This window comes from Aptenodytes patagonicus, chromosome 1 (genome assembly GCF_965638725.1).
Source record: "Aptenodytes patagonicus chromosome 1, bAptPat1.pri.cur, whole genome shotgun sequence".
Classification (NCBI taxonomy): domain Eukaryota; kingdom Metazoa; phylum Chordata; class Aves; order Sphenisciformes; family Spheniscidae; genus Aptenodytes; species Aptenodytes patagonicus.
Window position 1 is genome coordinate 198,084,498 of NC_134949.1, and position 27,114 is coordinate 198,111,611.

The 27,114-nt window shown below is 41.9% G+C and overlaps 1 protein-coding gene across 1 annotated transcript in view; it reads left to right on the plus strand.

Moving 5' to 3' along the window:
- FOXO1 (forkhead box O1) overlaps window positions 1-24,744 on the plus strand; it is a 69,670-nt gene extending 44,926 nt beyond the window's left edge. The window contains exons 2-3 of the mRNA XM_076364192.1: window positions 18,800-20,156; window positions 20,545-24,744. Of these exons, the coding sequence (XP_076220307.1) occupies window positions 18,800-20,143 (1,344 nt within the window). The 3' untranslated portion in view covers window positions 20,144-20,156; window positions 20,545-24,744. The remainder of the gene's footprint in view (window positions 1-18,799; window positions 20,157-20,544) is intronic.
- Window positions 24,745-27,114: the final 2,370 nt, after the last annotated feature.

A 27,114-nucleotide genomic window follows, 5' to 3' on the forward strand; every position in this document is an offset into this window, starting at 1 on the left:
TATACTGCCTTTACTGCCTTTTCTCTTATCTTGGGGCTCGTAAGATGGGTAATAAACTAATCTTCAAAAAAAAAAAAAAAAAAGGAAACAAATAGATTCAAGCATGTTGTATCAAAATGTAGGCAAAGGAAAAATAGCACCAAAGCAGTGCAGACCTTCATACAGTAGAACTAGCAATGTTAATTGTAGTGTTTTAATGCACTTAATAGAAAATGAGTGTCGGACATAGAGAAATAAATGGTAAAGTTTCTGTTGACTTGAGTAGTGTACGTTTTGTCCATAATTAATATATTGAATTGTTGAAACCTGTTTACTGGCAGCTTTTGCTGCCTGGGAATTGGTGTGGGGAAATTGTTTTTTTTGTTGGGGAAAGCGCCAGTGTTCAGTCCTGGTGTTGGAGACTTCGTCATTCCGGCAGAAATAAAGTAAACTTGGTGTGGGCAGGAGGAGAAGGAGGAGGAGGAAAATTTCGGTCAGTGATGGCCTTGAGTCCGGTAACATGCAGATTCAGGGGATGGCAACTGAGATATGGAGGAGTATCTTCTGCATGGGAAAACTTGTGTCACATTGGCCGCGCTTCTTAGTGAGCAGTGCTTAGGAATCAAGATTATGTTCAGCTGAAGCTCCCATAGGGATGCTCTCTGGGTGTCTATTTGAAGAAGCAGCCTTTCTATTTTGAAGCTGCTGCTGAGGCTGCAGGTTCCTGATTTCATCTGAAGCAGAAACAGCTTAAAAACAGCTTGAGTGGCAGTGTCTGCTCCTACCACCCCGTAAGCCCACAACTGCCTTGGAGGAGCTGGTTGACCCAAAGTGTTCAGGGAATCATTGCCTGGTTCAGCGGCCGACACTCCTTTCCCCGGTGTTGCCAAGCGGCTGGTATCTAATGTGGCTCATTGAACAGCTATGATGAAACTGCTGTACAATACAAGTCATAGTCTTTAAATCTTTCTTACGGACATGGGGTTATTCCCCCCATGTCTTTTCACTCTTATGGGAAGATGACCACAAACTGGCAGAGCTTCCTAACCTGGGACCTGCTCTTGTTTGTTCCCTGCCTGTGAGGGGCCAACAGGTCTCTCGGTAGGAATGATCCCAAAAGCCTCTTTCCCCCTGTGGCAGGAATGAGAGGAGGCAGCTGATGAGTCTGCCTCTTTCCCTGTCCCTTGCTAACATTGCTGATGGGTTTGTGGATGTCCCCTTCTAAACTGTGCGCTTCTGCACTACTGCATCTCTCCCCTGCTCCTGGCAGCTGAAAGGAGAACCACCAGGTCCCAAAGTGCATGGAGGAATGGCAGTGTCACCTTCTCCGTTAGACAATATGTCTCTCGGAGGATTTTCTTACTCCGGTCATCTGGGTTGGCTGCATTTCTGGTTATTGGCTCAGTGAGTTGTGCTGCATCACTACAACCAAAACTGTTTGTTGGAGTTTACCAGGTGCCAGAACCTGGTCCGGGAGAGCTTTCCTTCATACACAGACTGCAGGGTTATCAGTTCTCCTCTGCAGTATTGGTTTCTTAAATGTTCTGGTTTTTATGACCCCTCAGTGTTTGTCAAGAAGCTGTTGTTGTTTGAGTGTACTTTGACATCGTACTTGTGTTAATCTCCTTTGGGTTTATCCTTTAAATCAGCCTTTTGACAAAGTCTGGGGGCTGGGTTTAATCTTAGGTGGTTCTTGCCTTTTTTCTAGAGTCAGCAACTTAAAATTGTCTATTTTCTTCCTGTGGTGCAGGTGTATTTAAGCCAGGATTACAGGAAAGCCAGTGCAATCAGAGAGAGGACATTTGACTGCCACTACCTCCCCTAGCTGCCTTCTGAAGGATTTTAAAAGTATTTTGGAAGCCCTAAGAGTCTGTGAGCTTCAAGCTGAGAACAGCTACAGTAGAAAGGATGTGAGCTTGCCAATAGACTTGATTAAAAAAATTAAAAATCTGTATGGTTAAGGCTATTTGAGAAGCGGGCCACCTCTGTGGCAATGCAGAGGAGTCATGCAAGCTGATGCAAAGGTTGTGGTGTGCCCTTAGCTGTGCCAGGAAGCAAGCGCCTTGTCACTGCTGCTCTCTGGCAAATTCTTTCTTAGGGTAAAAAGCCCTTAAGCCTGCTTTAAATGTGTTTCTGTTGCTTTTATTAGACAGCCATACTGTGTAGAAATCACTGCATTTGTAGAAGTCAAAGACTTCTCTACAATTCTCTTTAGGGGTGAATGTGTATCTGAATGCTTTGGTTGATCACGGTCAATCTTGAATGTTTTCACGTTTAAATACTTAACACAAAAATAGACGGAAATAGGTGAGAATTGCTAAAAAATTCGTCTTGTCTGTTTAAAATATCACTTATTTTTTTTAAAGAGCTGTAAAGCACAGAGATTTGTGGCTTTGTTGTCAAAATTACTCAGCTACTACTCTCCTTGGAAAATCAGTCGAATATGTTGAATATATATGTGTGTGTGGGATGGCTGCTGTTAGGCAAACTTTGAGCAAGATAACTCTGAGCTTCCTTATCAGATGCCCCAGAGATGCCTGACACTAAAGGAAGTAGGCAGCAGTGGAGGAGTGAATGAAGGGCCCTTGAATAATTGACGGAGGAGGAAAAAGAAGGATTGAGCCCATGTCCGTTTTGCCAGTTTCCATTATTTGAGCCTGACACGTGCAATGTGTTTTTAAGTGGTAGGTCCAGAACTCAGCTGATGCCTTGAGAATCTCATTAAAAGGAATGTGCAAGGGGGTACTAAACTCTGTTGAAATAGTAATTGGTGCCTAGGTATCTTCAAGGTACTAGGTCCAGATTCTTCACTCATTGCTCTAAAGCTGAGTTTTAAAACAGTACCTTTTTTACAGAGCCAGTCCTTTCCTTCAGCTCCCTCTCCTTCCTAGGTAAATGACGAACACATAGTTAGAGCAGTTGTTAATGGTAATCTTTTTAAGAGATACAAACTTGATCTTGCAGCAAACAACAACTAGCTTGTAAATGTGGAGGTCAAGACTCTGCCCTGTGAGCAGATAATTACTCTGTTGTTATCTTCTCTGATTTTATTATTTTTATTTCGGGGGGAGTAGTGGGTGGGGGAAGAGGAAAGGAGGGAGAAGGGGTAGGGTAGGTAAGCTTTCCTATTATTATTTAAAGCCAAGCACTGTGAAGTGGATACGTTCAATATTGCTCAAGTGTAAAAGCAGATATACTGCAGTTATTTATGTTTACTCTCAACTTCGACTGCTGCTTTTTTGAAGCTTCAGATGCCAACTTTGTCAGACAGAGGCTCCATTTTTTTGCTCTATAGCTCTATTGTGGAGGCTCCTTTGTTGTAGCTTTGTCAAGCTGGTATACTTTAATTTAATTTAAAATAAAAGTAGAGAATGATGATGCCTGGTGTCAAGCTTGATATATGTACAACTGATGGTGGGACAGAAAAGTAAGAAAAATTAATGGATTGATGCACACGGTCTTATCTTTAGGAAAACTATCTTTGCCCCAACTATTATTGCCCAGTTGGGCAATAATTTGGCTCAGCCCAATCCCCAGTTGTTATGTTTCAGGGGCTGACATAGCAACTTTGGAAGTTCACAGCTAGAAAAGGTTCATGAGGTCTTCTGATTTACAGATACGCAGATCTGCTCTTTCTTGCATGTCTCCTTGTACTTTTATTTAGTTTAACATTTGAAATTTAGGGATGGGAGAAGTTCTTCTGTTGTTGCTGGTTTGCCAGAAAAGTTCTGCAGGTAAGTTGGTAAATGTGTTCCACCTCCAAAATAAGGATATTTTTGGATGGCTGTAGCACACTGAGGTTTGCTTGGGTAGACAGTAGATGTCTGTGGGGAGAGGGAGTTATCTTCTCAAGCACCTTTATTTTTGAGTCAAACATCTGTATTTTCCTAGAAAATGAGATCTTTCAACGTTCATGTTAGGGGGATCCAAAATAAGGTGGTTTTAGGTGGGGTCATTCACTCTGCCTTTTGAGAACAGAGAGTTGTTTTTTTGAGCCTGTGTGCTTGGAGGACTTGAGGCATGAATGTGATGTTATGTCAAAACTCAAACTCTTAAATTTTGAAGCTATATTTTTCACAAAGATGGCCAAAGCAAAACACGTAGTGAAACAGTCATGTTTCTTCCCTCTTATTTATTGGGATTCCTAAGACTTCTCTAATGGAGGAGAGGTAGAAATCCTGCTGCATGAGAATTGAGTGCTTGAAACATAATGTCCAACTTAACCCTATAGAAGAAATCCTTGAGAAATTCCTGAAATGTAGTTCCGTAATTTCTACTTTGGCGCGGAGACTGTTTTGTATGAATTGTGTGACTTCTGGAACAATGTCTCTCTTTTTTCTAATCCAGAGGGCATATTCTTAGGAGTCACGATGGGTTAGTAATCATGTCCACAGCAGACGGTGATCCTGATGAGCAGCGGGGATGGCATGTAGTTCAAAGTCTCTTTTCTAACTCTCTGCCTTAGTGTCAGGGTGATTGTAGGCAAACAGTGCCTTGCTGGGGCTCTGCCTTTTCCAGCTGTGTTACCTGCAATGCCTGGGTGCGTGCGAGCTGACTGCAGAAGAGCTTTGTTGGTTTTCCTATGATTTCAAAACCAACTTTCAGCAAATATGGTTACTTTATATTCTGCTCTTTTTTTTATGTCCTGTTTCTTCCTCCTTTTTGTTTGTGTTTTGTTCTGACCATGCTTGTGAGCCAAATCATAGCTGTGTTTACAGGTTGCAAAGTTGTGTAAAATTATGAATTATCTTCTTGCTGTTGTAAGTCAGCAGCGGACAGGAAGAAAGTTGAAAATACTGAATAGGCAGCATATTGCTGTGTAGGCACTTAATGTTGTTACAGTGTGATATAAGTTAAAATATTGCTTATTTCCTCTTTGCTGTTCAAAACAACCTGAAGCATGTTATGACCAGGATCTAAACAATAACTGAAAAAGTAAAAACAAACGTTTTAACAGAGAAAAGCATGGCTTGCCAAATACTGTGCGTAATTTATGACTACATGAATAATCAACAAACAAAATACTTGAAAACACCTGACTTTCCGGGGGCAGACTTTAATTTCTTTTTAAAACAAAATGAAAATGTGGAAATATTCCCTGTAATATCTTCAATACTGAAAATAATCCAAAAATTAAACAAGAGCAGCAAAGGCTGCAGAGTCTGCTGGAATTTGCCAGCAGTTTAATGAATCTGTGGACATAAACCCATAGATGTATCCATGACAAATTATTATAAAACTTATAAACAAACTTGGCTAGATAAATAATATTGGAAAACAAGCCTCAGTAAACATGCTTGCTTTCTTTCTGCTTCATCCTTGTTTTTAAACAGGCCCTTATGTGATCCACAGAGTAAATAACTTCCTGTGTCTTGATAGCTATTGCAAATGACAGCTCCTACTGCCGACATTCTTGCTATTTTTAATCTGATGTAAGTTTGTGTCCTGTGATTTTTTTTTTTTTTTAATTATTATTATTTTTTGAAACGAGTGCCCCATTCTGACCTAGGAAGCCAAGTCTCTCAAGAAAAGAGCTTGCGCCTCTTTAGAGCTGTGTAGGGGGCTGTGTTGTCTGAACATTTGCGAGAGGGAAAACTACACTGCGGTACTTAAAAGAAGCAAAAGCGGGCAGAAGGAGGCAAATACTGAGCAAGTCCCTGCACAGTGTCTTCAGACTTTCTTGTTGCAGCCCTTTGAATTGATTAGGGCATTTTAGCTCGCTGTCTTGGCTGTACTTTTTGCCATAGCTCTTTAGTGCACGTCTGGGGAAAGCTAGAGGAGAGCTCCTTTGCCTTCCCTGTCTTTGGGCAAAGGCACGGGAGGGATGGGAGGCCCATGGCAGCCTTTGTGATTGAGAAGCTGGATGTTGCAGTCCTTAAATCTGAATAACTAGCCAGGCAGGCTTAGGCTGCCCAGTTACCCATGGGTTTTTCATTGAAGGAGGATGGGACCGATGATGGTGAAGTTTGCACAAAGCAAAGACTGTGACCTCCAGGAGGTGGGAGCCTCATCCGAAAGTTCATGAGAGCTTTTTGAGTTTGTGGCATTGGTGAAGGGGGGGTGGAAGGCTTTTCAAAACCAGTGTTTTCTTCTCTGAACTGATGAGGGTGATGGCAATGTCCTTCCTGGGACACCTCCTGTTGCACCTGGCAGTCCCCAGTGTGCCCAGAGGCTGGCTCCTTGTGTCAGGCTCTGTCCAGGGAAATGGGAGAATGAGTGAGGTCTTGAAGCGGCCGCGGTGAGGCCAGTCTCCTTGCGTATATCAAATGGAGAGAAATAGTAATGAGGGGAGATTAATTAGACCTAGTTAGCAGAGGAAAAATAGCATGCAAAATGCCTAACAAAGCTCGGTTTTGCATAACAGCATCCCACTCTGGGAAATGTCTTAGTTTGTGTCCAGCATGGTTCTGCACTTCTCTAGCACCAGTTGCATATGCAAAAGGTCCCAAGCCACAACGGTGTGGCTTATCTTCCTTTTTATTGTCCTCATTGTAATATTTTCCTTTTTCTTAAAAAAAATGGATGTTTGAGTATTGTGATGAATGCTGATGCACCAGAGCTCTTGGCCTTACTCTATTAATTCCATTCTTGTCATTAAAAACATGCTTTTCTCTTGTCCTTTTTCCTTTTCTTTTTTGGGAAGGAGGAAAGCAAGTAAATACAGAGCTGATGGTTTAAGTCGCTGTTGCCAGATGACATTCTATGGGAATGTGGACTTGCCAGTATGTAGATTGTAAATAGTCCTTTGATTTAGTAGGGGTCTGTTAAGTACAGAGCACAGCCTACAGTAGTGAGGGAATAGGAATGCTTCCAAAACTGGTGTGAGGGAAGAAATTACCCTTTAGATTTCCCTCCTCTGTGTGCCCAACTTGCTCTGAGAAGTAGTATTCTGCCTCCTGTAGCCTGCTGAAAGTTGTGTGTCTGGTGGTAACTTGGTTCAGAGTTGGTGCTACATGTTTTGCAAGATTGGGCGACTGTGGCTTTATAATGCTGAACAGATGTCATAAAACCCAGCGATGAGCGCCAGCATTTCTTCAAACTGCAGCCTGGAGAATGTCACGGAAAGCAGCATTCGAGAGGAAGACGCTAGCATGAACAGTGCAACCACCCGTCAGGAGTCCTCCGAGTCCTGAGACCCTCTTGCGAGAAAATAAACTAAAACCCCTTTAAGTGTAAACCACACCTTATGTGAAAGAGGGTGGCTGCAACTGGCCAGACAGTGGAGAGGGGCAATGCACACATGGAATATAACTCAAGGCTATAATGAAATTTGGATGAGGGCTTTTTGTGGGCATTGTAGTAGTAAATCGTGTTATATAAAATCTACTAGGCTATGCGAGCAAGCTTGAATTGGAAAGAGCTCTCCCAAGGAGAGCGCGCTGGTGGTCTGGCATGCTTCTGTGGTGGGGGAAAAAAGTACCAAGGCAAACTGTGTTCGAAGAAACTGAGTAGAAACACAATACCTAGTATATGTGCTGCCTCTTTAGGATGTACAAAAAGGAGTAATTGGAAATCGGTACTTGTTTCTTGTAACTTTGGAAAAAAGAACAAGTATGAAAAACAGAACACAAAGAAAAAAACCCAAATTTTGACTGCATAAGGCGATATCCTTTATCTACGTATTTGGCAGATGATGTAGTAGTTTAAAGAGAACTTAAATCTGATCCTGTTTAAGCTATTTTAATAAAAACTTAAGAAATCTATTTTTTCTGCTAATATTTTGTTAATAAGAAAACGATATTTTATTTTCTTTCTATATGTGAGACAGATAAAGGGAGAACCGGCTAGAGGAAAAATAAGTAGTAAAAACAGTGGCTTTATACACTGGACTGTACTCATGTACAAAAGAAACTAAAGGAAAGAGAAATGTCCCTGTCTTCTTTCCTCAGTTTCTCTTGGTTACTATGGCAACATCAGATATTTACAACATTAGGTGAAATCCAGAGGGTTGTTGTTATTTTTAAGCTGACACTGTCCCCTTACAAATGTGAAACCTTCAGCATCTTTACCACTAGATGCAGTAAAGAATCTTTGAAGATACACTAAAACAAAAAAAAACCCACTCAACTCTGTTTTATTTTCCTTTTTGTAGTTCTGGGAACTATACTTAAATTTTGCTAGCCTATCCTTGCACTTGCTGTAATCAAAATAAAGATCAAATGCATAGTGAGATGTAGCGTAAGATATCGTTCAGCCTGTAAATGGAAGGCTTTGCCCTTCTTTTTACAAGACTTGCAGTTTCCTTCAGCCAGGGATTTCCTGTGGGGCACAGCTAACCCTGCTGCAAAGGAAGCATGCTGCTTTCATTGAATCTTTGTTTCTGAAAAACTAGTATTCAGTGACACCCATGTCCGGAGAATTTGGCTCCTTTGCTTGCTAAAGGAAAAGGGTCCCTCTGCTATGCTGGTACAAGTGTAATAAGTAGATTTTTTTTTTTTTTTTTAATCTGCACAAAGACTCAGTCAATCCAACTTTTTGCATTATTGCATCTGTATATCCCCCTTGGTATGTTGCTCCTCAAGGTAAGAAATACAGACAGGCTCGGTGGCTTTCCTGCAAACAAGCAAACATCTCTCTGCTGCCCTTGTCAGATGAGTTTGTGTGTTGTAGGAGTTGCAGGCGCAGTGCTGCAGGTGCGCTTGGCTCCGTCCGTGGATCCACAGCTGCAAGCTGGCAGCTGCTCCTTCTTCGTGTCCCTAAGGAGAGGTCTATGGTCAGGCAGGTGAATCATGGGCATTGTTGCAGGTGAAATAAGTCCTCGAGCCTCTCTAGCCACGGCTAGTCCATGTGCAGCGCAGCGAACGGGGCAAGTGTCGTGGACTTAGCCCATGTCTCCAGTGCATCCTGCTTTGCTTTTCCAGCCTCAGTTTTAACTCATTTTCCACTGTTGTGGGTAGCGCATTGCTTGTAAATCCATCAGGTCGTGACTATCATTCCAACCCTTTAGGTTATCAGTGATTTTGTGAAAGCAAATACTCTTGATCCATGAAGATGAAGAGAAGATGTGTGGCTCCCTGGTAAAGCATCCGACTGAGACCAAACATTTAGGGTTAGGTCTGCTTGTGCCTTTACCTAGGCAAGTGGCAAATGACTACTTCGGTTATTATGCGGAGCTTTTAATATGTAAAGCTTATGTGAATCCTCAGGCAGGGATCTTTCCAATTGTTTCACTTATCCTGTTAAAGCTTTTGAAGTAATCATATCTATTTTTTTTCCTCCTTTTAAAAAAAAAAAAAAAAAAAAAATTCTTGGAAGTTCTCTGCATGTCCACAAAGGCTAATGCAGAAAATGAGCCCTATTTCCGGACTGTGATGTTTCTCACCTCTGTGGTTTACACTGAGACTTTGGCCTATTTCTCACCTTACTGCTTCTTATTGGTGAGAACGTGTTTCTAGTGCTCCTTTCAAGATGATATGCTGGTCTAATTAGTATTGATATATTTGGCATGTATACACATTTGTACCTCTTCATTAGAGCTTACAAATGTCAATAAAAAGCAGCTTAGTTTTAAAAAGAAAAAAAGGGGGAAGCTTTCTATAAACAGTGCTGTAGTCTTTGTGATGAATTGGGTGTAACTGTGGAGAGTGGCAGAGGTGAAACAGGCTGTCTGTTAAACAGGAAACGAGTGATTTAACATTTTTTGTCCTACTGATCATAATTATTCCCACTGGCTGAAAAAAAAAACCCCCACCCCTTAGTCTCTCTTTACTATAGTTGCAGAATAAAATTTTAAGCTATTAGTCATTCTGGCATTGTATGGGTGAACTGCTACTTTGTTACTCCAAATTTTTATTTATTTATTTTAATAAACTTCACTTATAATTGTGATTCGTGTTTTCCTTGCAATAACCTGCTTGTGCTCTGCATTCAAGGATAGTTTTGCCTCAAACCGTTACCGCTGCTGTGGTGCCTGCGTCCCCTCTACAGTTGCATTCCTGGTTGCTGCGTTAGAGCCTGCAGTGAATAATGGTGAGAGAGCTAGCTGCCTGTCACGAACAGCAGCAGCCTTCCTCACGGCTTATTGCGCTACAGATAATTTTAATGGTTTTAATCCCTTTGATGAGCACACATAAGCAGTGGTGCGTGGTGCTAATCTTGGCTGCACTGTCATTCGGTGTGGCATTGGCATATCTGCAGGTGTTCTCTTGCTTACCTTTCTTGAACAAAAGATGTATTTTTCTTGTACACGCGATGGCCTGTATTCTGTGGGACTGTTTTGAAAGACATTAATTATATCCCTGACCTCTGATGGTTTATTAACTGAACCCTTTATCAGCTTTTCTACGAAAGCACCTGAGACTGATGTCAGGGCACCCAGGTTATGCATGCGTCCTCCTGCTTTGCTGTTTTTGTGTTACTGACGTACTTGCAGCACAGGCTTCTTGTGAAGGCCAGAGGTCTGAGAGCGCTTAAAGAGGGAGGAGAAAAGGCCCCAGTTATAAGGGCATCCTGACTTTGAAATGTTCCTCTTCAGTGAGGCCTCAGTGTTGGCCTCCTGTGTCACTGGTGAACTTGGGAAGTGCTTCATCATAAGCTATATATGTACATATGCATATATATATATGTTCCATATTTGTGGAAAACAGAACTGTTTATTTACAAATGTGGAACCCTTATATTTGTCAAACACTTGTTTTCCGTCTGTTGGAATAGAAAGCTTACAGCATCAGTTTTGTAAAGGCAGTATTAGGATTTGTCTGGATCACCAAATACATAGTTATTCCTGCTAGCTTTGATTTTTTTTCATCTGATATTCATTTCTTCCCTTATTTTCTACACTTCACAACTTTTGTTTTATCCTGATGGCTATTTGCTTTTGGTTTTTTATAACACTGTGCTGCCTTCTTATGGTTGCCTTTCTTTCACCGCTGAAAACCGATAGCTTTTAGACAAACCTGTTGGCTGTCTTGGCTTCCCAGATGATTTTACCAGAGAGGGAGGAAGTTCCATTTGACAAATCCCTTTTAAAAATCTCACAATTTTCATATGCATCTTCGTCTGTTGTTTTTCCTAATCAGTGTCACTTAGTTTCCTCGGCTTTGAAATACTAGCAAATGTTTATATATTTGGTGTATGCTGTGTTGATATTATATCATGCCTGTATTGTGGTTACAGAAATAAATGTAGTTATAAAACGGTGTATTGGCACTGGTATAGATGATCATTAACCTGGTTGTGGCTCTGGCTCTGGCTCTCTCTTGGAGGTACAGAAAACATAAGGGTGGTCATAAGAAGTTTTGATTGGGGGTCATCACATCTGAACAGTAGCCAGGAGTGTGCTTGCCCTCTGTGTGTATACTCAACCATTTCATGCTTTACCTTTGTAATGGTTTTTATGCTCATTCTTTCTAAATGCCCTTGTAGGCGCGTGTTATCATCTCATTAGAAATGTCCAAACTGCCATTATGGAAAAGTGCTTCAAAGGAGTCTGCCTAGAACAGAGGAGAGTGTCTGGGGATAGCAATTGGGAATTACTCAAATACATGTCAGTAGAGTTGCCAGTTCTGACACGTAAGTATGCATAGCCAAGTCCCTTAAACATCAATGTCTGGAGCTGTGCATGTATTTTTCTGTTACTATGTACCATATTCCAGAGGAGAAAGCTCCAGTGGTTGTGAAATCCCATCCAGTCCCTGGTGCCATGTGTGGCAGCAGGATACAACCTGGAGGATGGCCAAGCCCCTTTGTTGTCCAAAGTTTTTTAGTCTTCTACAGCTATGAGAAGGAAGCATAGGAGAGTATAAATCTGTGGACTTAACTGCAGAATGCACAGGACTTAGATTAATGCTGCTGACTTGTGGTCACAGGAGACCCCCTCTGTGCAGGAGAGACATGTATGGCGACCATATAGTGATAACATAGAGTCTGTCCCATTCTTGTACATTCATGCAGGGAACAAGGGATGCATTGCTGAAATCTTATCAAATGAAACAGTCTATGAAAGTATCTCCATGTTTGGAGATTGTGTTTCATGGATGGTGTTCTGAGAAAGACTCTCGCTATGGCACCATCTGTAATGAAAAGCACAGAGAAACAGTGCAAGGTCCCTCGAGTAAGATTGAAGTGTTTCTGCACTTTTTCCAGCTGACACCTCTTAACCATATAACAGCGCAGGACAAAAATGAAGTAAAACAAAAGCACCCCCCCCCCCAAGAACAAAGGACCCAAAAAAGCATGACCTGTTTAGGAGGAAATCCTGCCCTTCCACCTTCATGCAGCTGCAGGTGGAAAATTGCCAGCATCTTCTAAATATGACTCTTTGACCTGAGGCTAAGTGACGTGCTTTCTGTCCATGCTCTTATCTGACAACAAGGAAGGTTTCTGAGCTGTAATCAAAGAATGCTGCAATCGGGTGGCAGAGATAGCTATTTCATTAGCGTTTGAAGCCTCTGACACTGCAGCCAGATGTGCGGTTGTGTTTGTGAACATTGTAGTATCAGGAACGCTTTTGAGAGAGAAATGCGGCTAAGGCTGTTTTATGAACAATTGTGCTATCTGTTGACCAAACTTTTTTGGGTGTCCAACACTAGCTCTGAGGCAAACCCAAGCTCCATGTGCAGCATCTGCATCTGAACTTCTTGTATCTCACAGGCATTAGATAAGACAAACAGGATTGCCTTACACCAGACTGTCATACCAAAGGAAATTCTGGTACGTCTGGAGTTACCAATGTTCTCTTTCCTCCTTAGCCTCCTCATCCTGCCCCTGCAAACTTGGCAGGATGGTTGGAAACCACAGCAAAGGGGGGGCAGGCAGTGTAACTATTCCAAGCATTCCATGCCTGTTTCACCAGGCATAGTCTAGCTTAGCCTTGGATAGATGCTATGTGGTGCCACTTGCCACGGTTAGCCTCTGCTGCTGCTGTCTGGCTGTTAATGCTGAAGGCACCCTGAGCAAGTGTGGTGGTGAACTTCCTGTCCTTTGCATACTTTCCTAGGAGGTCTTTTTATGACTTCTTTTTAGAGTGTGCTTGCCACTGAGGCTCCAAGAGGAGGGTGGTTTGAACATCTGGACCTGCTGTAGAGTCCCCATACACAGACCTTGAGAGACAGGTCTGCTGTCCTCTGTAACAGCATATGGAAAGCCTGGGGTGTTCCCTTCTCTGCTGCAAAGCTTTTGCTTTGGTGGTGTCTCCATAGAGGGACTTTGCTGGTTCTGAATCCTGCTGTAAGCTGGCAGTGACGTGACACGCTAACACAGCTGGCTCGTGCCAGCCACCACTGATCATGGCAGACACCTCTCAACAGTGATGATGTTAGCTGATGGGTCTCTGAACCTACCGTCGTGGTTTAACCTCAGCCGGCAACTGAGCACCAAACAGCCGCTCGCTCACTCTCCCCCCCACCCCGGTGGGATGGGCGAGAGAATCAGAAGAGTAAAAGTGAGAAAACTTGTGGGTTGAGATAAGAACAGTTTAATAATTGAAATAAAATAAAATACTACTACTACTACTAGTAGTCATAATAATAAGACGACTATACAAAGCAAGTGATGCACAATGCAATTGCTCACCACCCGCCGACCGATGCCCAGCCAGTCCCCGAGCAGCGGCCCCCCCCGCCAGCTTTCCCCAGTTTATGTACTGAGCATGACGTCATATGGTATGGAATGTTTCTTTGGCCAGTTTGGGTCAGCTGTCCTGGCTGTGCCCCCTCCCAGCTTCTTGTGCACCTCCAGCCTTCTCAGTCGGTAGAGCATGGGAAGCTGGAAAGTCCTTGGCTAGTATAAGCACTACTTAGCAACAACTAAAACATCGGTGTGTTATCAACATTATTCTCATCCTAAATCCAAAACACAGCACTGTACCAGCTACTAGGAAGAAAATTAACTGTATCCCAGCTGAAACCAGAACATCTACCAGTCCTCAACCCTGACTTTCTTGCCAGGCATGTTCCTATTGTAATATTCTCAAACTATCAGTTAAAATAAATAAATAATCAATCTCCCCCCTTCTCTTTTTTTTTCTTTTTTTGAATTGTGATTATCTTAGAGGGTCACAGCAGAAGCAGTCTTGAGTGTCATATTCCCTGAAAGTTTCTCTCCAGCTTCCAAATGCATTTCAGATATTGTTTGGAGAGATCTGAGAACTACAGTCAGATACTGTGCCCCAATCTGTATTTGCATTCATTTCAGCTGATGGTAGTGCAAGCAGACTGGCAGCATGTGTAGACTGTCCCCTCGGATGACGTGTAGGAAGCAGTGGACTGCTGAGATGTCTTCTGAACGAAAAATTGGTGGGCAGTCATAAGACTGTTAATTTTAATAGAAATGCCTGACCTGTGTATTATGGAAGCAGTCTTGCTCTTATGGCCTCTTATGACCTCCCACTCTGTTATGGCTGCATCTGCTTCCAAAGGCCAACTCCTTCTGCCTTTGTTACTAGTTACTGAGGAATCTCTTTTCCGAGATGCCATGGTGTGCTTTATTGCAATACCATCAGCATATGCACCTTGGTAGCAAATCTACTTGTTTTTGTAAAAAGTATCGACTGTTGCATCCATTCCTTGCTCTCCCTTTTGGTGGCTGTCTCAGCACTGTGGCTGAAGGGGTGCTGTCTGTGCCTGTGTGTATGAGGGTGGGAGAGACCGTGGGCACTCGTAGGTGCTTTTACAAGCTTTGGGTCTTGCAGCTCCCCGGATACTCATAGATCCACAGTTAGATCCTGCTTGGAGAGGTTTGCAGTGGGGTTGAACAGGAGCTCTGCAGCAGGAGCTCTGCTTTGCTTCCCTCTCCTTTGCATGCTCCAAGGGTCGGGGTGGAGGAAAGATGTCCAGCATGCCTGTGTGGTCTCTCTTCAGTAAGTACAAGCCTACGATGTTGTCAGGTTTAACAAAGCAACTGTGTTTTCGGGTAAGACCAAAACAATTTACTGAAAAAATAATTAAATACCTCAACTTCAATTGTAATAGGGGTATGATTTTTTCAGCAGTAAGTCAGGTTAAACTTAAGTTGCATGTTTTAGTATGAATATCTCTTGGGTTTAAATGCAGTATTAGCTATCAGCAGAGCTACTTGCACCCCAGGATTAAATGGCTGAGACATTTATTTCTTTAATTTTTTTTAAAACGTAAAGCCGTTTGAGTTTTTTTGTTGCTTAGAAGAGCAGCAAGCAGGGCTGTGTGGTTCGGCTGTAGGAGATGTTGGAAATGCAGCTGAATGATATAAATGTTTATATTCAAAGGAATCGTTTTCTTGGCTTCACGAGTTTTATTAGCTGGTATGTGCTCATCACATTGCATTTAGCAGATACTGGTTTTGCATATTTTGGCTCTTAAATCAGCGAGTGGCGATAAGCATATCCACAGTTCCCAGTCCATATGCTGAAGTATGGCATGAAATCAGTTCGCAGACCAAACAGGAGGAGTGGAGGCTCTCTGCGCTTTATCTCAAAGGTGGAAACTCAATCCCAGGAAACACCCCACAGGTGGCAGCAGCCCTGCTGCCGTCCTGACGAGCTTTTGATAAAATTCCAGTGTGGATGCTCTCAGATCAATCTGGCATAAGTTGCCGCTGCACGGAAACCCGCCTCAAACTGCGGCCACTTGCTTTTCACGTCATTCAGGCTAGGTTTTGGGAGGCTTTGCTTCAAAGTCCTGCCGAAAGCCGTGGCTGGAGGTGTCTCACAGCGTGCTGGGGCCGGCAGTGCCGCCGGGTGCCCCGGCCGCTGACAGCTGCGCTGCTCCTCTGGCTGCCAAGATCCACTGCTAAAACTATACTTTTTTATCAGGTCATGTTTGTGTCTGGCAAAGATTTGTAGACACAACATCATTAACAGCAGTGCATATTTTCACAAGATTTACCTCTTCAACACTTTTTCCAAGTTAGTAAATCATAGCTTCTTTAATGTCCTGCTGGCTGCGTGAAAAACAGGAATTTATGTAACAAGCTCTGGGCCGCAAACCTTTTCCTGTTAGGAAAATTTTTTTTTTTTCATTGCTGGCAGAGTTAGGAGACAGCTCTGTTACTCAAAGAGCGACCTCAGATGTCCTCAGTACAATAATACCAGATTATAACGTTTTTGATGACTAAGGAATAGCAGTGATTTCTTAAATATTTAACACTTCTGTTGCAGAGAAGAGGGAACTGAGCCTTAGCACGGTATTTTCTCTGCCTGATGTTTTGTGTGTTTGATATGCCTATTTTGATAGTAAACAGTAAGCCTGAGCCAACTGGGTATGTTTACAAAATACCGTAAAAAAATGAACTGGCACAGGAGGTTTTTTAATCAACAGACGTGCAGAACAACTTTCTTGCGACATTTCTAGAGCTGGACTTGTGTCAGCCGGGGATTCGGCTGTGGCTCTCGAGTGAAAACAACAGGCTGCACTGGGCCGGCCTCATGAGGCTTCTTGGTTGGCCCTTGAGGCCGCAGGCAAGTCCAAAGATGGATTTTTGGGCTTAGCCTCCCAACGTGTTACATGCACCTGGCGAAAATAAAATTTCAAGGCCTTCCCTAACACCCTGTAGCTAGAGAGAGGATGAGATTTTGATTGCAGGGTTACCTGCAGTGAAGAGACACAGTCCTACGTTAATTAGTTAATATGAGAATGGCTTCCTTTCAAAATTGAATAAGGAAACACTCAAATTGTCACTGGTGTTTGTTTAACTGGGATAATTTGTTAAAGATGGTTCTTTGGAGGGGAAGGAGAGGATGGAAAGGCTTCTGAAGTTAGGCACATGGTTTGACTCCTTGCTGTGCTGGTTGAAGAGCGAGCTGCCATGAGGCGATGTTCTTCCACCTTCTGCTGTCAAAGAGCACCTTGTGCCCCTGTTTGGGGTGAAGCTGCACTCCTCGGGGGATAGTCTCAGGACACTGCTGTCTGTAAGGTGCTACAGGACTGTAACACTTCCTTGCTGCCCTCATCTGCTGAAGGTCTCCTCTTTGACCCCAGAGTAACCATTCCTGTTGAGCTCTGTAGGTGGCCAGGCCTGCTTTGGCTGGTTGGCTTTTTGTGGTCCACAACGTGTCTGTGGCCCTTACAGGGAATTTGAGCCTGTTGTCTCTGATTTGAGCCAGGCCCCATGAGGTGACTGTTTTCACCTGGCATGCCTCCTTATGGTCTTTGCTCCTTTTCTTCTGTCAGCTGGATGTATAGGCAATGGGGAAAGATGTGCATCTTTGAGAAAGCAGATGTACACAGGAGGGCAGGTAGAGTAGAGAAGGTGAAGACATTTCTGGAGATGCTGCTGTCACAGGCAGCACTCCGACTTGGGAAATACAGCAAAAGTAGCCAGAGACCAGAGCAGTGGCTGTGTCCCTCGTCCTCTGGTTTGCCTCACAAGGCATGCAAAGCTCCATGAGCTGTATCATCGTCATGGTTTGGTGCTGTAGTGGGTCTTGGGGGTCAAGTTAAAAACTTAAGAGAAGATAGATGAGAGGAAAAAGGCAGGAAAACAGGAAAGACAGAACAGCGTTTTTGTAGGTCTGGCATTTAATGTTTTGAGATAACTGGCCTACTGGCCTGCTGGTCCAGATCAGCCTTACTCTACTGCTTTCTAGAAACAGTCTTTCCATTTTTGCTCCCCCAAATTTTTCTTTAGACAACCTGCTAAAAATGACTATGAATGGAAGGCAGCTACTGTGTCATTGATTTCTCTGCCATTGAGGTCTAATTTCCCGTTTACCCATTTCATGTGTTGTTTTGTGGTTCTCCCCTACTTGTTCTGCATGAATTGCAGTCCTAGCGCAGACTGTGGGTCCCCATGCAGACTGTGCTACCGTCCTACCCTCCTACCAACATCTATGGCTGCCTATTTCAGCACTCTTTGAACTTGTGGCCTTTTGTTAGCAATTATGTCAAAATATAGGACAGCTTTTCTGTTGATATCATGTTCTTTACTTGTGCTCAGCAGAAAATTACATGAGGAAAAAAATGTTTATCTACAGCTTGGTAATGCAAAGGGTAGTCTTCTGTTAACAGGTCAACCTGTGGGCTTGGATTTTGGATTTTTGGATTTTTTTTCTTTTTTTTTTATTTAAGAGCAAAACATGAAACATTACTCATGGCTCAGGAGATAATGAAAAGCTTCAGTACCTCTGGTCAGTCTCAGCACAAGATATCTTGTGCCCTCAGGTATTAGAAGAGTCAATTTTGCATATTAAAATGTTGATTTTGAAAGTGAAAGATGGTTTTAAGACTGAGGTTTTAAATGCAGTTTTGTCTATGCTGTTTGCATTCCTTTCTCCCTTACGATTTCTTAGGCAATTTGTGATGTTTGTTTATAGAAATTAGAACTTAATCCTCAACTGGTTTTCTATACGTGTTTTATCACATAACAAGTAATATAAACCTCGCTAATGTTCAGTGGCAATACTCACAGGCTGGCATGTTTGCAGGGTTTAGGGATGTGCATGATGAGATGCCATTATAAGGACCGTAGAACAGGATCTAGCATTCCTGAACTTCGCTTAAAATGATTTAAAAAAAAAAAAACCTAAATGCAATCAGGTTCAACTCATTAGAGTGAAGCTGATAATGAGATCTTCAGTTGTCTTCTTGGTCTTCTGGTATGTTTTGTCTCCTTTATGAGGAATTTGTATTTCAGAACAGCTCCTTCAGTATTTTATTTAACTTTTTATAATGTCAGATGTGATCAGGCCACATGACAGACAAATTGACATGGCAACTCTCTGCAAGCTTGTTTCAGCCAGTTCTGAGTGGTGAGCTGATAAAAGATGTTTCCGGACTGGCATGTTTTCCCATTTCATGATTAACCCATGTTTTCTAACAAAATGAGAGTATGTTTGCAAAGGCAAATATTAGTACACCATAAAAGAAGCATGTTTTCTCCATTTCTTACACCTTATTTTGTTTTTCAGAATTCAATCCGTCACAACCTGTCTCTGCACAGCAAGTTCATCAGAGTGCAGAATGAGGGAACAGGGAAGAGTTCCTGGTGGATGCTCAATCCTGAAGGAGGAAAGAGTGGCAAATCTCCTAGGAGGCGAGCGGCATCCATGGATAACAACAGCAAGTTTGCCAAAAGCAGAGGCAGAGCTGCCAAGAAAAAAGCATCCCTTCAGTCTGGTCAAGAGGGAAATGGTGACAGCCCCGGATCGCAGTTCTCGAAGTGGCCTGCGAGCCCCAGCTCTCACAGCAACGATGACTTTGATAACTGGAGTACATTTCGACCTAGAACTAGCTCTAATGCTAGTACGATTAGCGGAAGACTTTCTCCTATTTTGCCAGAGCAAGATGATCTTGGAGATGGGGATGTGCACTCCATGGTATACCCATCATCAGCCACCAAAATGACTTCTACTCTACCCAGCCTTTCAGAGATGAGTAATTCTGAGAACATGGAAAATCTTTTGGATAACCTTAATCTCTTGTCACCTAATACGTCAATGACTGTGTCAACCCAGTCTTCATCTGCTACCCTGATGCAGCAAACACCAGGTTACTCGTTTGCATCCTCGACCACAAGTATAGGTTCACCAAATCCAGACTACAGGAAATTTACGTATGCTCAAGCTAGCATGAACTCTTTGCCCCAGATTCCTATGCAGACTCTTCAAGACAGTAAATCAAGCTATGGATCGATGAGCCAATATAACTGTCCTGCAGGACTTCTGAAGGAGTTACTGACTTCTGATTCTCCGCCGCACAATGATATCTTGGCATCAGTAGACATTGGTGTTTCCCAGGCTGGTGGCAGGGCGCTGGGCCAAAGTGTGCTGATGGTTGCTAACTCGGTGATGCCAACTTACGGCAGTCAACCGCCCCACAACAAAATGATGAACCCTAACGCCCGCCCTCACCAAGGACATAACCAGCCAACACCTGCAGTTAATGGTCGTGCCTTGTCACACACAGTGAACACCATGTCACATACTTCAGGTCTAAATCGCTTGTCGACAGTGAAGACTTCGTTACAAGTGCCTATGAGTCACCCAATGCAGATGAATGCTATGAACCCGTACGCCCCTGTTAACAGTTGCAATGGCTACGGAAGGGTGGGAATTGTTTCCCTCCACCAGGAGAAGCTTCCCAGTGACTTAGATGACATGTTAATTGAACGGTTGGACTGTGACATGGAGTCGATTATCCGTAATGACCTTATGGATGGAGAAACGTTAGATTTTAACTTTGACAGTGTATTGCCTAACCAAAGTTTTCAGCACAGCGTAAAGACAACCACACACAGTTGGGTGTCAGGCTAGGATGTAGTAGGAGGTAAGCTGTGCTTTTTATAATAAATCTGAAAAACAACTAAAGGGAAAAGAGATGTCAAAATGCTTAAAATCTGGGTGGTCTTCTGTGTTGGCATGTGAAGTGCCTCTATTAGAGTCAGTCACTTTCCAGTCCTTTATTAGTTTGTAAATCGAGTTTGCACCAGTGCATTAGGATTGTCACATACCAACTTCTGTTACTTCATGTGGAGCACTAATGTCTTGCCATTGATATTTTAAACAAAAAGCTTGCTGGTAACTAGCAATTAATGATTTTTTTTTTTTCCCCCATTTAAGTTATCTTAAAGCTAGTTTGAGCATATTTTAATAGATTTAACCTTTTGGTGTGAATGTTAATTTGTTCTTTTTGTTGTTTTTTTTTTTCTTCCTAGGCTACGGTTAAATACTCCAGACTTGTCTGACAGCAGGAACTGAGAAAAGCAGTACAAAGATGTCCTTCACCTTCCTTTTTAATTTTCTTGACAAAGCTGTGCGCATGCACTAGCTTTTTTTTGGGTCTTTTTTTTCTTTTTTCTTCCTTTTGTCAGAGTTGGCAGCAGACAGAGTATTTTCCTGTACAGGATGTTTGCCCAAGGTTTGCAGGTTATGTGCTGCTGTAGATAAGAACTGTGCCATTGGAAATTTCATTACTCTGAAGTGCCAAATTCACTACACCATATAATCACAGCAAAGACTCTTACTTACATCATGTTGTGCTTTCGGTTTTGTACAGTATGATCTGTAGAAGAAGAATTGTTTTTTAAGACTATCTGTTTTGGTCCAAGAAAAGTTTATAAACTTTTGTAAGAATACTGTGATGATCTCATGCCCTAAGTAAGTTTAACCTTCGTTGAAGTTACCTGTGTTCTTACGAATTGAGATAACTGTGGACTTGCCTTGCAGCAGTACGAACTGCATTATTTTACTCAAAATTGCCACACATTTCATATGGGAACAGAATAGCCTGTTAAATATGATCCTACTAAACTCACTGACTATTCAGAGCAAACAGTAGGTTAAATGCCATTTGATAAGTTACCTGTATTCGTGTAAATTTATGCAAGAATATATCTGGATTTCATTGTCAGACTAATGACTTTACTGTTGGACTTAAGATAATTTTTGGAATACTTTCCAAGCTATTTTTCTTATAATTAAAGTCTACTTTTGTTACATAGGCAACTTAAAAAAAAATAAATCTGAGATCTGGCAGCATTCATAACCTCTTCATTTTGTACAGTATTTTAACTGGATTAAGTACATGTTTTTATAAATTTCCCTAGCACTTGGGAGTGCTAATAAAGGAAAAGCTTAATAAGTATCTTGAATACAAAACATTTCTGTCCCTTTTTTTGTTGTGTGATGTATAAATATAGACAACTTTATGTTTAGGAAATATTTAATCAGTTTTATATATGCATTTTTAAAAATGTCATCTGCTTCTACTATCATTTTAACTCTGACTACCACAAAGTGTTAAGTATTCATTGTTAGACGCTTGTACAATGCTTCACATTTATATTTATTTCATGGAGGTCTCATAATGTTTGTGTACTCAAGAGCAGGACCTTTTGGAGAAAATCCATGATTTTAGAAAAATTAATGACGAAATTGTCATTTGTCTTAATTAGCACTAGTTTTAGGGTCTCTCAGTGTTTCTGTTGTAATGCAGTATGTTTGAAGAGGCAAAAGTGCTGCTTTTCAGTGGGAGGCTAAAACTTTTGTGAGCCCCAATTACAGGGCAAAACATCACTGTTTTTTTAAATAAGAAAGATAAAGTAAGTGGCAGAGTTTGATACAAATACACAAGCTTTAGGGTATGGGAGAGCATTAATGATAAAGGCCTTGTTTCTGTGGAAAAACCTGCTGTTGTTGGAGTAGACACACTGACAGCTACCTGAGCATTTTCAGGATTGGGTCTTGGATAAATGTTTTCTGATTTTTTGTAATCGCATGATGCAGTTTTCATGGATGTGTGGATAACGGGCCTCACCTGTCTTTTCACTGGTTGCTACACATCGTTCGTGTTATAGAAATCCTTGGAGCTTTTTTATGCACTGACAGGATGAACAGTTTTTGTGCTAGGGCTGGCTGTTGTGAAGAAGGGGAGAAATAAATATTTTTCACTGATTTTTGTTTTGTCTACGTAGCCCACAACTGGAAAATGTTCTAATTGAAACATATCTTCCCTGTAGTGATGGCGTGTGGTGGAGAAAGAAATGGGATGTGCCAAGAAAATGAAGTCTAGTAACAAGCCATGTATTTAATGATCCTGTTATGACTTTCCTAAGGCTCTGCAATGTATTTATTGATGTGCTAGCATTTAGCTCCCTGTTGGGCTTAAATCACTACTAATTACAGCTGGTCCTACTTTTTTAGATATCCTATTACGGTTGTCAGCAGTTCCAGAGGTTGATGTTAAGCTGTCCTGTGATACAGGATCTCCCTCAGCGTGAAATCGGTCTTTGAACTTCAGTTGAGCAAAATGACATGTTCTTAGTGCCAAAGCCTCAATGAAGCTGCCTGCTTTTACAGGCAAATATCTCTAGTAGCATCTTCACCATCAAATTCATAGTCTCTGAGACTTGATGGTAAATCCTGGCAGCGGAGGAAGCGCAGGGCTCACACATGGGTTTCTGAAGATCCTTCTTTCTGCCGCGTGCGCAAAAATGTTTGCTCCCAAATGGGCACTGATATGCATAGGCCAAAGTAGTCATAAATTCACCTCTGCATGCAAAGAAAGCAGTACTTAATGCTATACTCCATGGGGTTGCAGCTGAACATGCTACATTTAACAATATACCTCCTGTTTGTTATTTACTGCTACTGTATAACTTCCTGTATACAGATATTTTCTTCATTTCCTTTTATAACTATGAAGAACATAAATGTAGCCATTCTATTACAACAATCTGTAGGAAGCCCCTTTTAATTATTGTGAGAAAGCAGTTGTAGATAATCAGAGGTTTGGGCTGTGTGGTCAAATTTTTTTTTTTTTTTTGTGGCGCCATTCTAATATTTTGCGATTGTAATTCTGGAAAACTGTGAAGTCTGGTGAAGGGGCATGTTGTCTGCCTTGAAAACAAACATTATGTGACCTCTAGTAATAAATCCTTTTTTAGTAAAAGTACCAAGTTTCTGGAGTAACTTAGTTTGTCAGAATTGTTGTAAATGATTGGTTTGTGAATTGTGCAGATGATCTTACCTATGCAGCCTTGTTTTTGACTTTTCTCTGGTTTGTACTGTTATTAAAAGTTTATTGTATTATAGAGCTGTTCAGATATTTTAAATATAAAGATGTATTGTTTCCATAATATAGCTATATGATATATGTTTAGGTAGTAGATGCATTAATTGGAAAGCTCTGCTTTGATAAACTGACAATTTGCCTACACTTATAAGCAAAAGTCATATTGCTTATTATCGGCTTAAGTCAACAGAGCATCCCTAAGAAGAGAAGTTAAAATTGGACCAATTGTAAAACAGTATAAAATTTGCACTTGTTAAACCACTGGATGTATGTTAGTACTTTTTTATTTTTTTACTGATTTGAAATTCCTATTTTCATTATGAAATTGCTAGGATCCTTAATTTATGACTGATTTTAAATAAGGTATTCTCATTATTATTATTATTTTGGTAATCATAATGTAAAATGCAGCATGGTTTATGCAAGCAAAAAGCAAATTACTTGGCATTACAACTGGCCTCCTTTTTGAGGGTGTTCCACAAACCAGCAATATCGTGAGAGATTGGCATGTACATACTGCTAGTTCTACTTGCGAGTGGTGTGACAGCTCTTCAACGCTTCACTGCTCTGACTTAGTCACATTGCAAAATTAAAATTCATACGTGGATATTTTCAGAAAAAGTGCCTGATGTACTTCTACAGACACACGAGAACAATCCCTGACAGTTTGTTGTATAAAGCCATAAATGTATATAAATTATGTTTAAAAGGTTTTGTGTCCTTTCTTGTATATGGAGAATGAGATTTGTACCAGGATTCTACTTGTGATTAGTAATCCTTCTACTCAGATGTTGTCGTAATCACTTTCCTTACCGCGTAATCTTTTTAATGATGATGATGATCCCATTTGGACAATCCTGATGGCATTAGCAATTTTATATGGAAAAATACCTCATGGTACCAAGTCTTGCCTGGCAAGATGATACCATATTAACGAGCAAACACTAACCGCAGTATAGTTAACAAATTTTCCATTACTTGGTATAAAGGAATTTCTCTCTCTTGGCGTTGCTTCTGGAATTGGAACTGTAGCAGGTACAGGAACCTAACAGGGCTTGTGTTACCAGTGTTTTATCACAACATAGTGTGCTAAAAGTAACTTGTTTACAAGTCTTTGAGACTAAACGCAAGAAGAATCCATGCCTGACTCTTAGGACTTGCAAGAGATCTTTGTGTAGAGACGCTTTGTTACTGGAAGCTGCATTAGGCAGCATCAGACTGTGTTGCCAGTACTTCAACAAGCCTAGTTCAGAGAAAATTACAAAAAAGTCCTGAAATCCTTTCAGAATGGGTATTTGTAAGTGTAAGCTCTTAATAAAATTGCTATGACATGAGATGGTAATTAGCGTATCAGAATGTTATGTAATACATTGTTAAAGAAAAAAAAATGGGACGCTAACATCCATCAAACCGCAGGAAAGAATTAGTCTTTTAGTCCAAATTACATGTTAGATCCTAATGCTATTAAATGTGGGAGGGAGCCGGCTCTGGAGAGACGTTTTTCTCTTCACTCTGCTCCCCCTGTTAAAGCGAGACGGTTCACAAAGTCCTCTTGGCCCTCTTTTCCCTCGTTTTTGCCTCTTGCTTTCCTCTGCCCCTCCTGCCCTCCTGAAGTACGTACCTTTTCTTGGAATAAGATTGTTTTCTTTGCTGAACATTTGGGCTATATAGGCCAACCTGCACGGTGCTGCTCCTTTTGCAGCCGTGCTTTACGCTGTGGTGGCAGGAGCGCTGATGTGAGTAGAGAGAGCAGGAATGTCTAATATATATTTTTTTTTTAAATTTAGATTGTGTTTCAAAACAGAGCTGGAAGAAAGGAGGGAGAGGCTGCCAAAACAGACAGCCAATAACACCCACGCCACAGTAGTCTTGTGAGGCCCAGATCCCTGCTTGCCTGCAGGTGGGGAGGGAGAGGGGTGGCAGAGAGCAGGCTTTTAATGAATTGCTGGCAAAAATGCCAGTTTGATCTTAAAGTGAGCGGAGGTAGACCTAAAGAGCATGAAAGAACGCAAGAGTATCATTGCACATAAAAAACAGGAATATTTAAAGACATTTGTACTTTGCAGTTCCACCTTTATTTCAGCTTTGCCCTTTTTTCTTCAGTGTACATTTTGGAAGGGGTTTTGCACGTTAGGGGAAGCTGAGGATATCTTCACTGACGTTTTGAAAAGCCCGACTCCTGGAATGGGAGGGCTGTAAGATCCAAAGATACTCTCTTTGGGTGTTCGCGAAGCCGTTGTTGGAAAGGATGCGCGTCTAATTGGTACATGACTAGTTACTGCTGTCGGGAGAGATAGTCAAAGCTTGTCTCTTGGGAAGGGACCGGCTAGCAATTTATGCCAATCTGGCAACAAGGGATTTGAATCTGCTGATCAAGCATAGAAACCTCAAAGCATCCTTGTGCTCTGAGTCAGTTCTGCATCAATGTAATAAACATGTTTTTGTGCAGAAACTTTATGTCACGTCAATTGATAATCCAATTAAAAATACAAATAGCATTAGATGTTGTGGCCATTTATTGTGCAGCTGCTGTGCAAAGATGGGTTTTGTGAAGACCCTGAGAAGGAAATACTTGCACTGAGCAGTGCCTGTGGCCATGCCCACTGCTGGAATTGCATGCAAATCCCTGTTCATTACCTGGTGATGTTTTGCCTGGGGTAATGTTCTGGCATGTGCCAAAATGATAGCTAAAATGAGGAGGCAGGGACAGCGCCCCATCTTATTTTATTTTATGTTTTTCTACTTGCTGTTGGACCCTGGGGCATTCAGAAATTTTGCATGTATTTTTTGCGACTAAACTTCTTGCGTGGGTGTTTATCACTGAGATGATGGGAAAAGGGATGAGGGCTTCGTGCAGTACAACTGGAGGAGCACTGCAGGAAGCTTCTGATGGGTGCAATAGGGCTGTGGAGTGAAGAATCTGTCAAGGAGCTTGTTCATGACTTGGAACCTCAACATTTTACATCCTTGCTGTGTGCTCATCTATAGTTGCTCATGCTGTCCTTAAATGAAGAGGCCTTTCCAAGTGGTTGCATTTCCTTCTCGGTGCCCTAGAGTGACACTACCTGAGCAGGCAACTGCCCAGAGCTTGCACAAGAGCTTTGCTGGGTTTCCAGGGAACTGTGGAGTTTGGCAGGAATGTCTAAATTGTTTCTGAAATATTCAATCAACTTCAATTTTGCTGAAGTAAGAGGAGTTCATGGAAAAGCCCATTATAGAAGTGCATGTATATGCATTGGAAAGGGAGGGGGGATGAGAAATTCTGCAGGTATAATGAGCTGTTTCTGGGATGATGAAGCAGGGCAAGTGGTTGCTTTGAAGGGCAAAGGAGGCTGGATTTCTCTGGGGTAAGGGCTCAATGTAGCAAAAAAAGAGCTTCCTTTCTGTTGGATTTTGAAGTTGTGTCCAGTAGCAGCCACAGATGGCACAACATCCTGGGCTGATTTGTTGCTTGTGTCTTTTTGACCAGGTGAAAACAAGTGACGAGCTGTGAAACCCTGTGAGAGCTGGAGTCTTATTTCAGGAGTCCAAATAAGTTACCGCTTCCGGCTCCTCCCTTTCTTCCCCCTTCACCCCGTCAATTTACAGTACTTGAGAGGAGTGGTACTGTTTGGTTTTTTTTTTTTTTTCTTTATATCTTTCCACCCTGCTCAGAGGAGTTGGGCTAGGCAAGGCTTTGTGTCCTTTCAGCCCCAACGGTGATGGCTGAGCT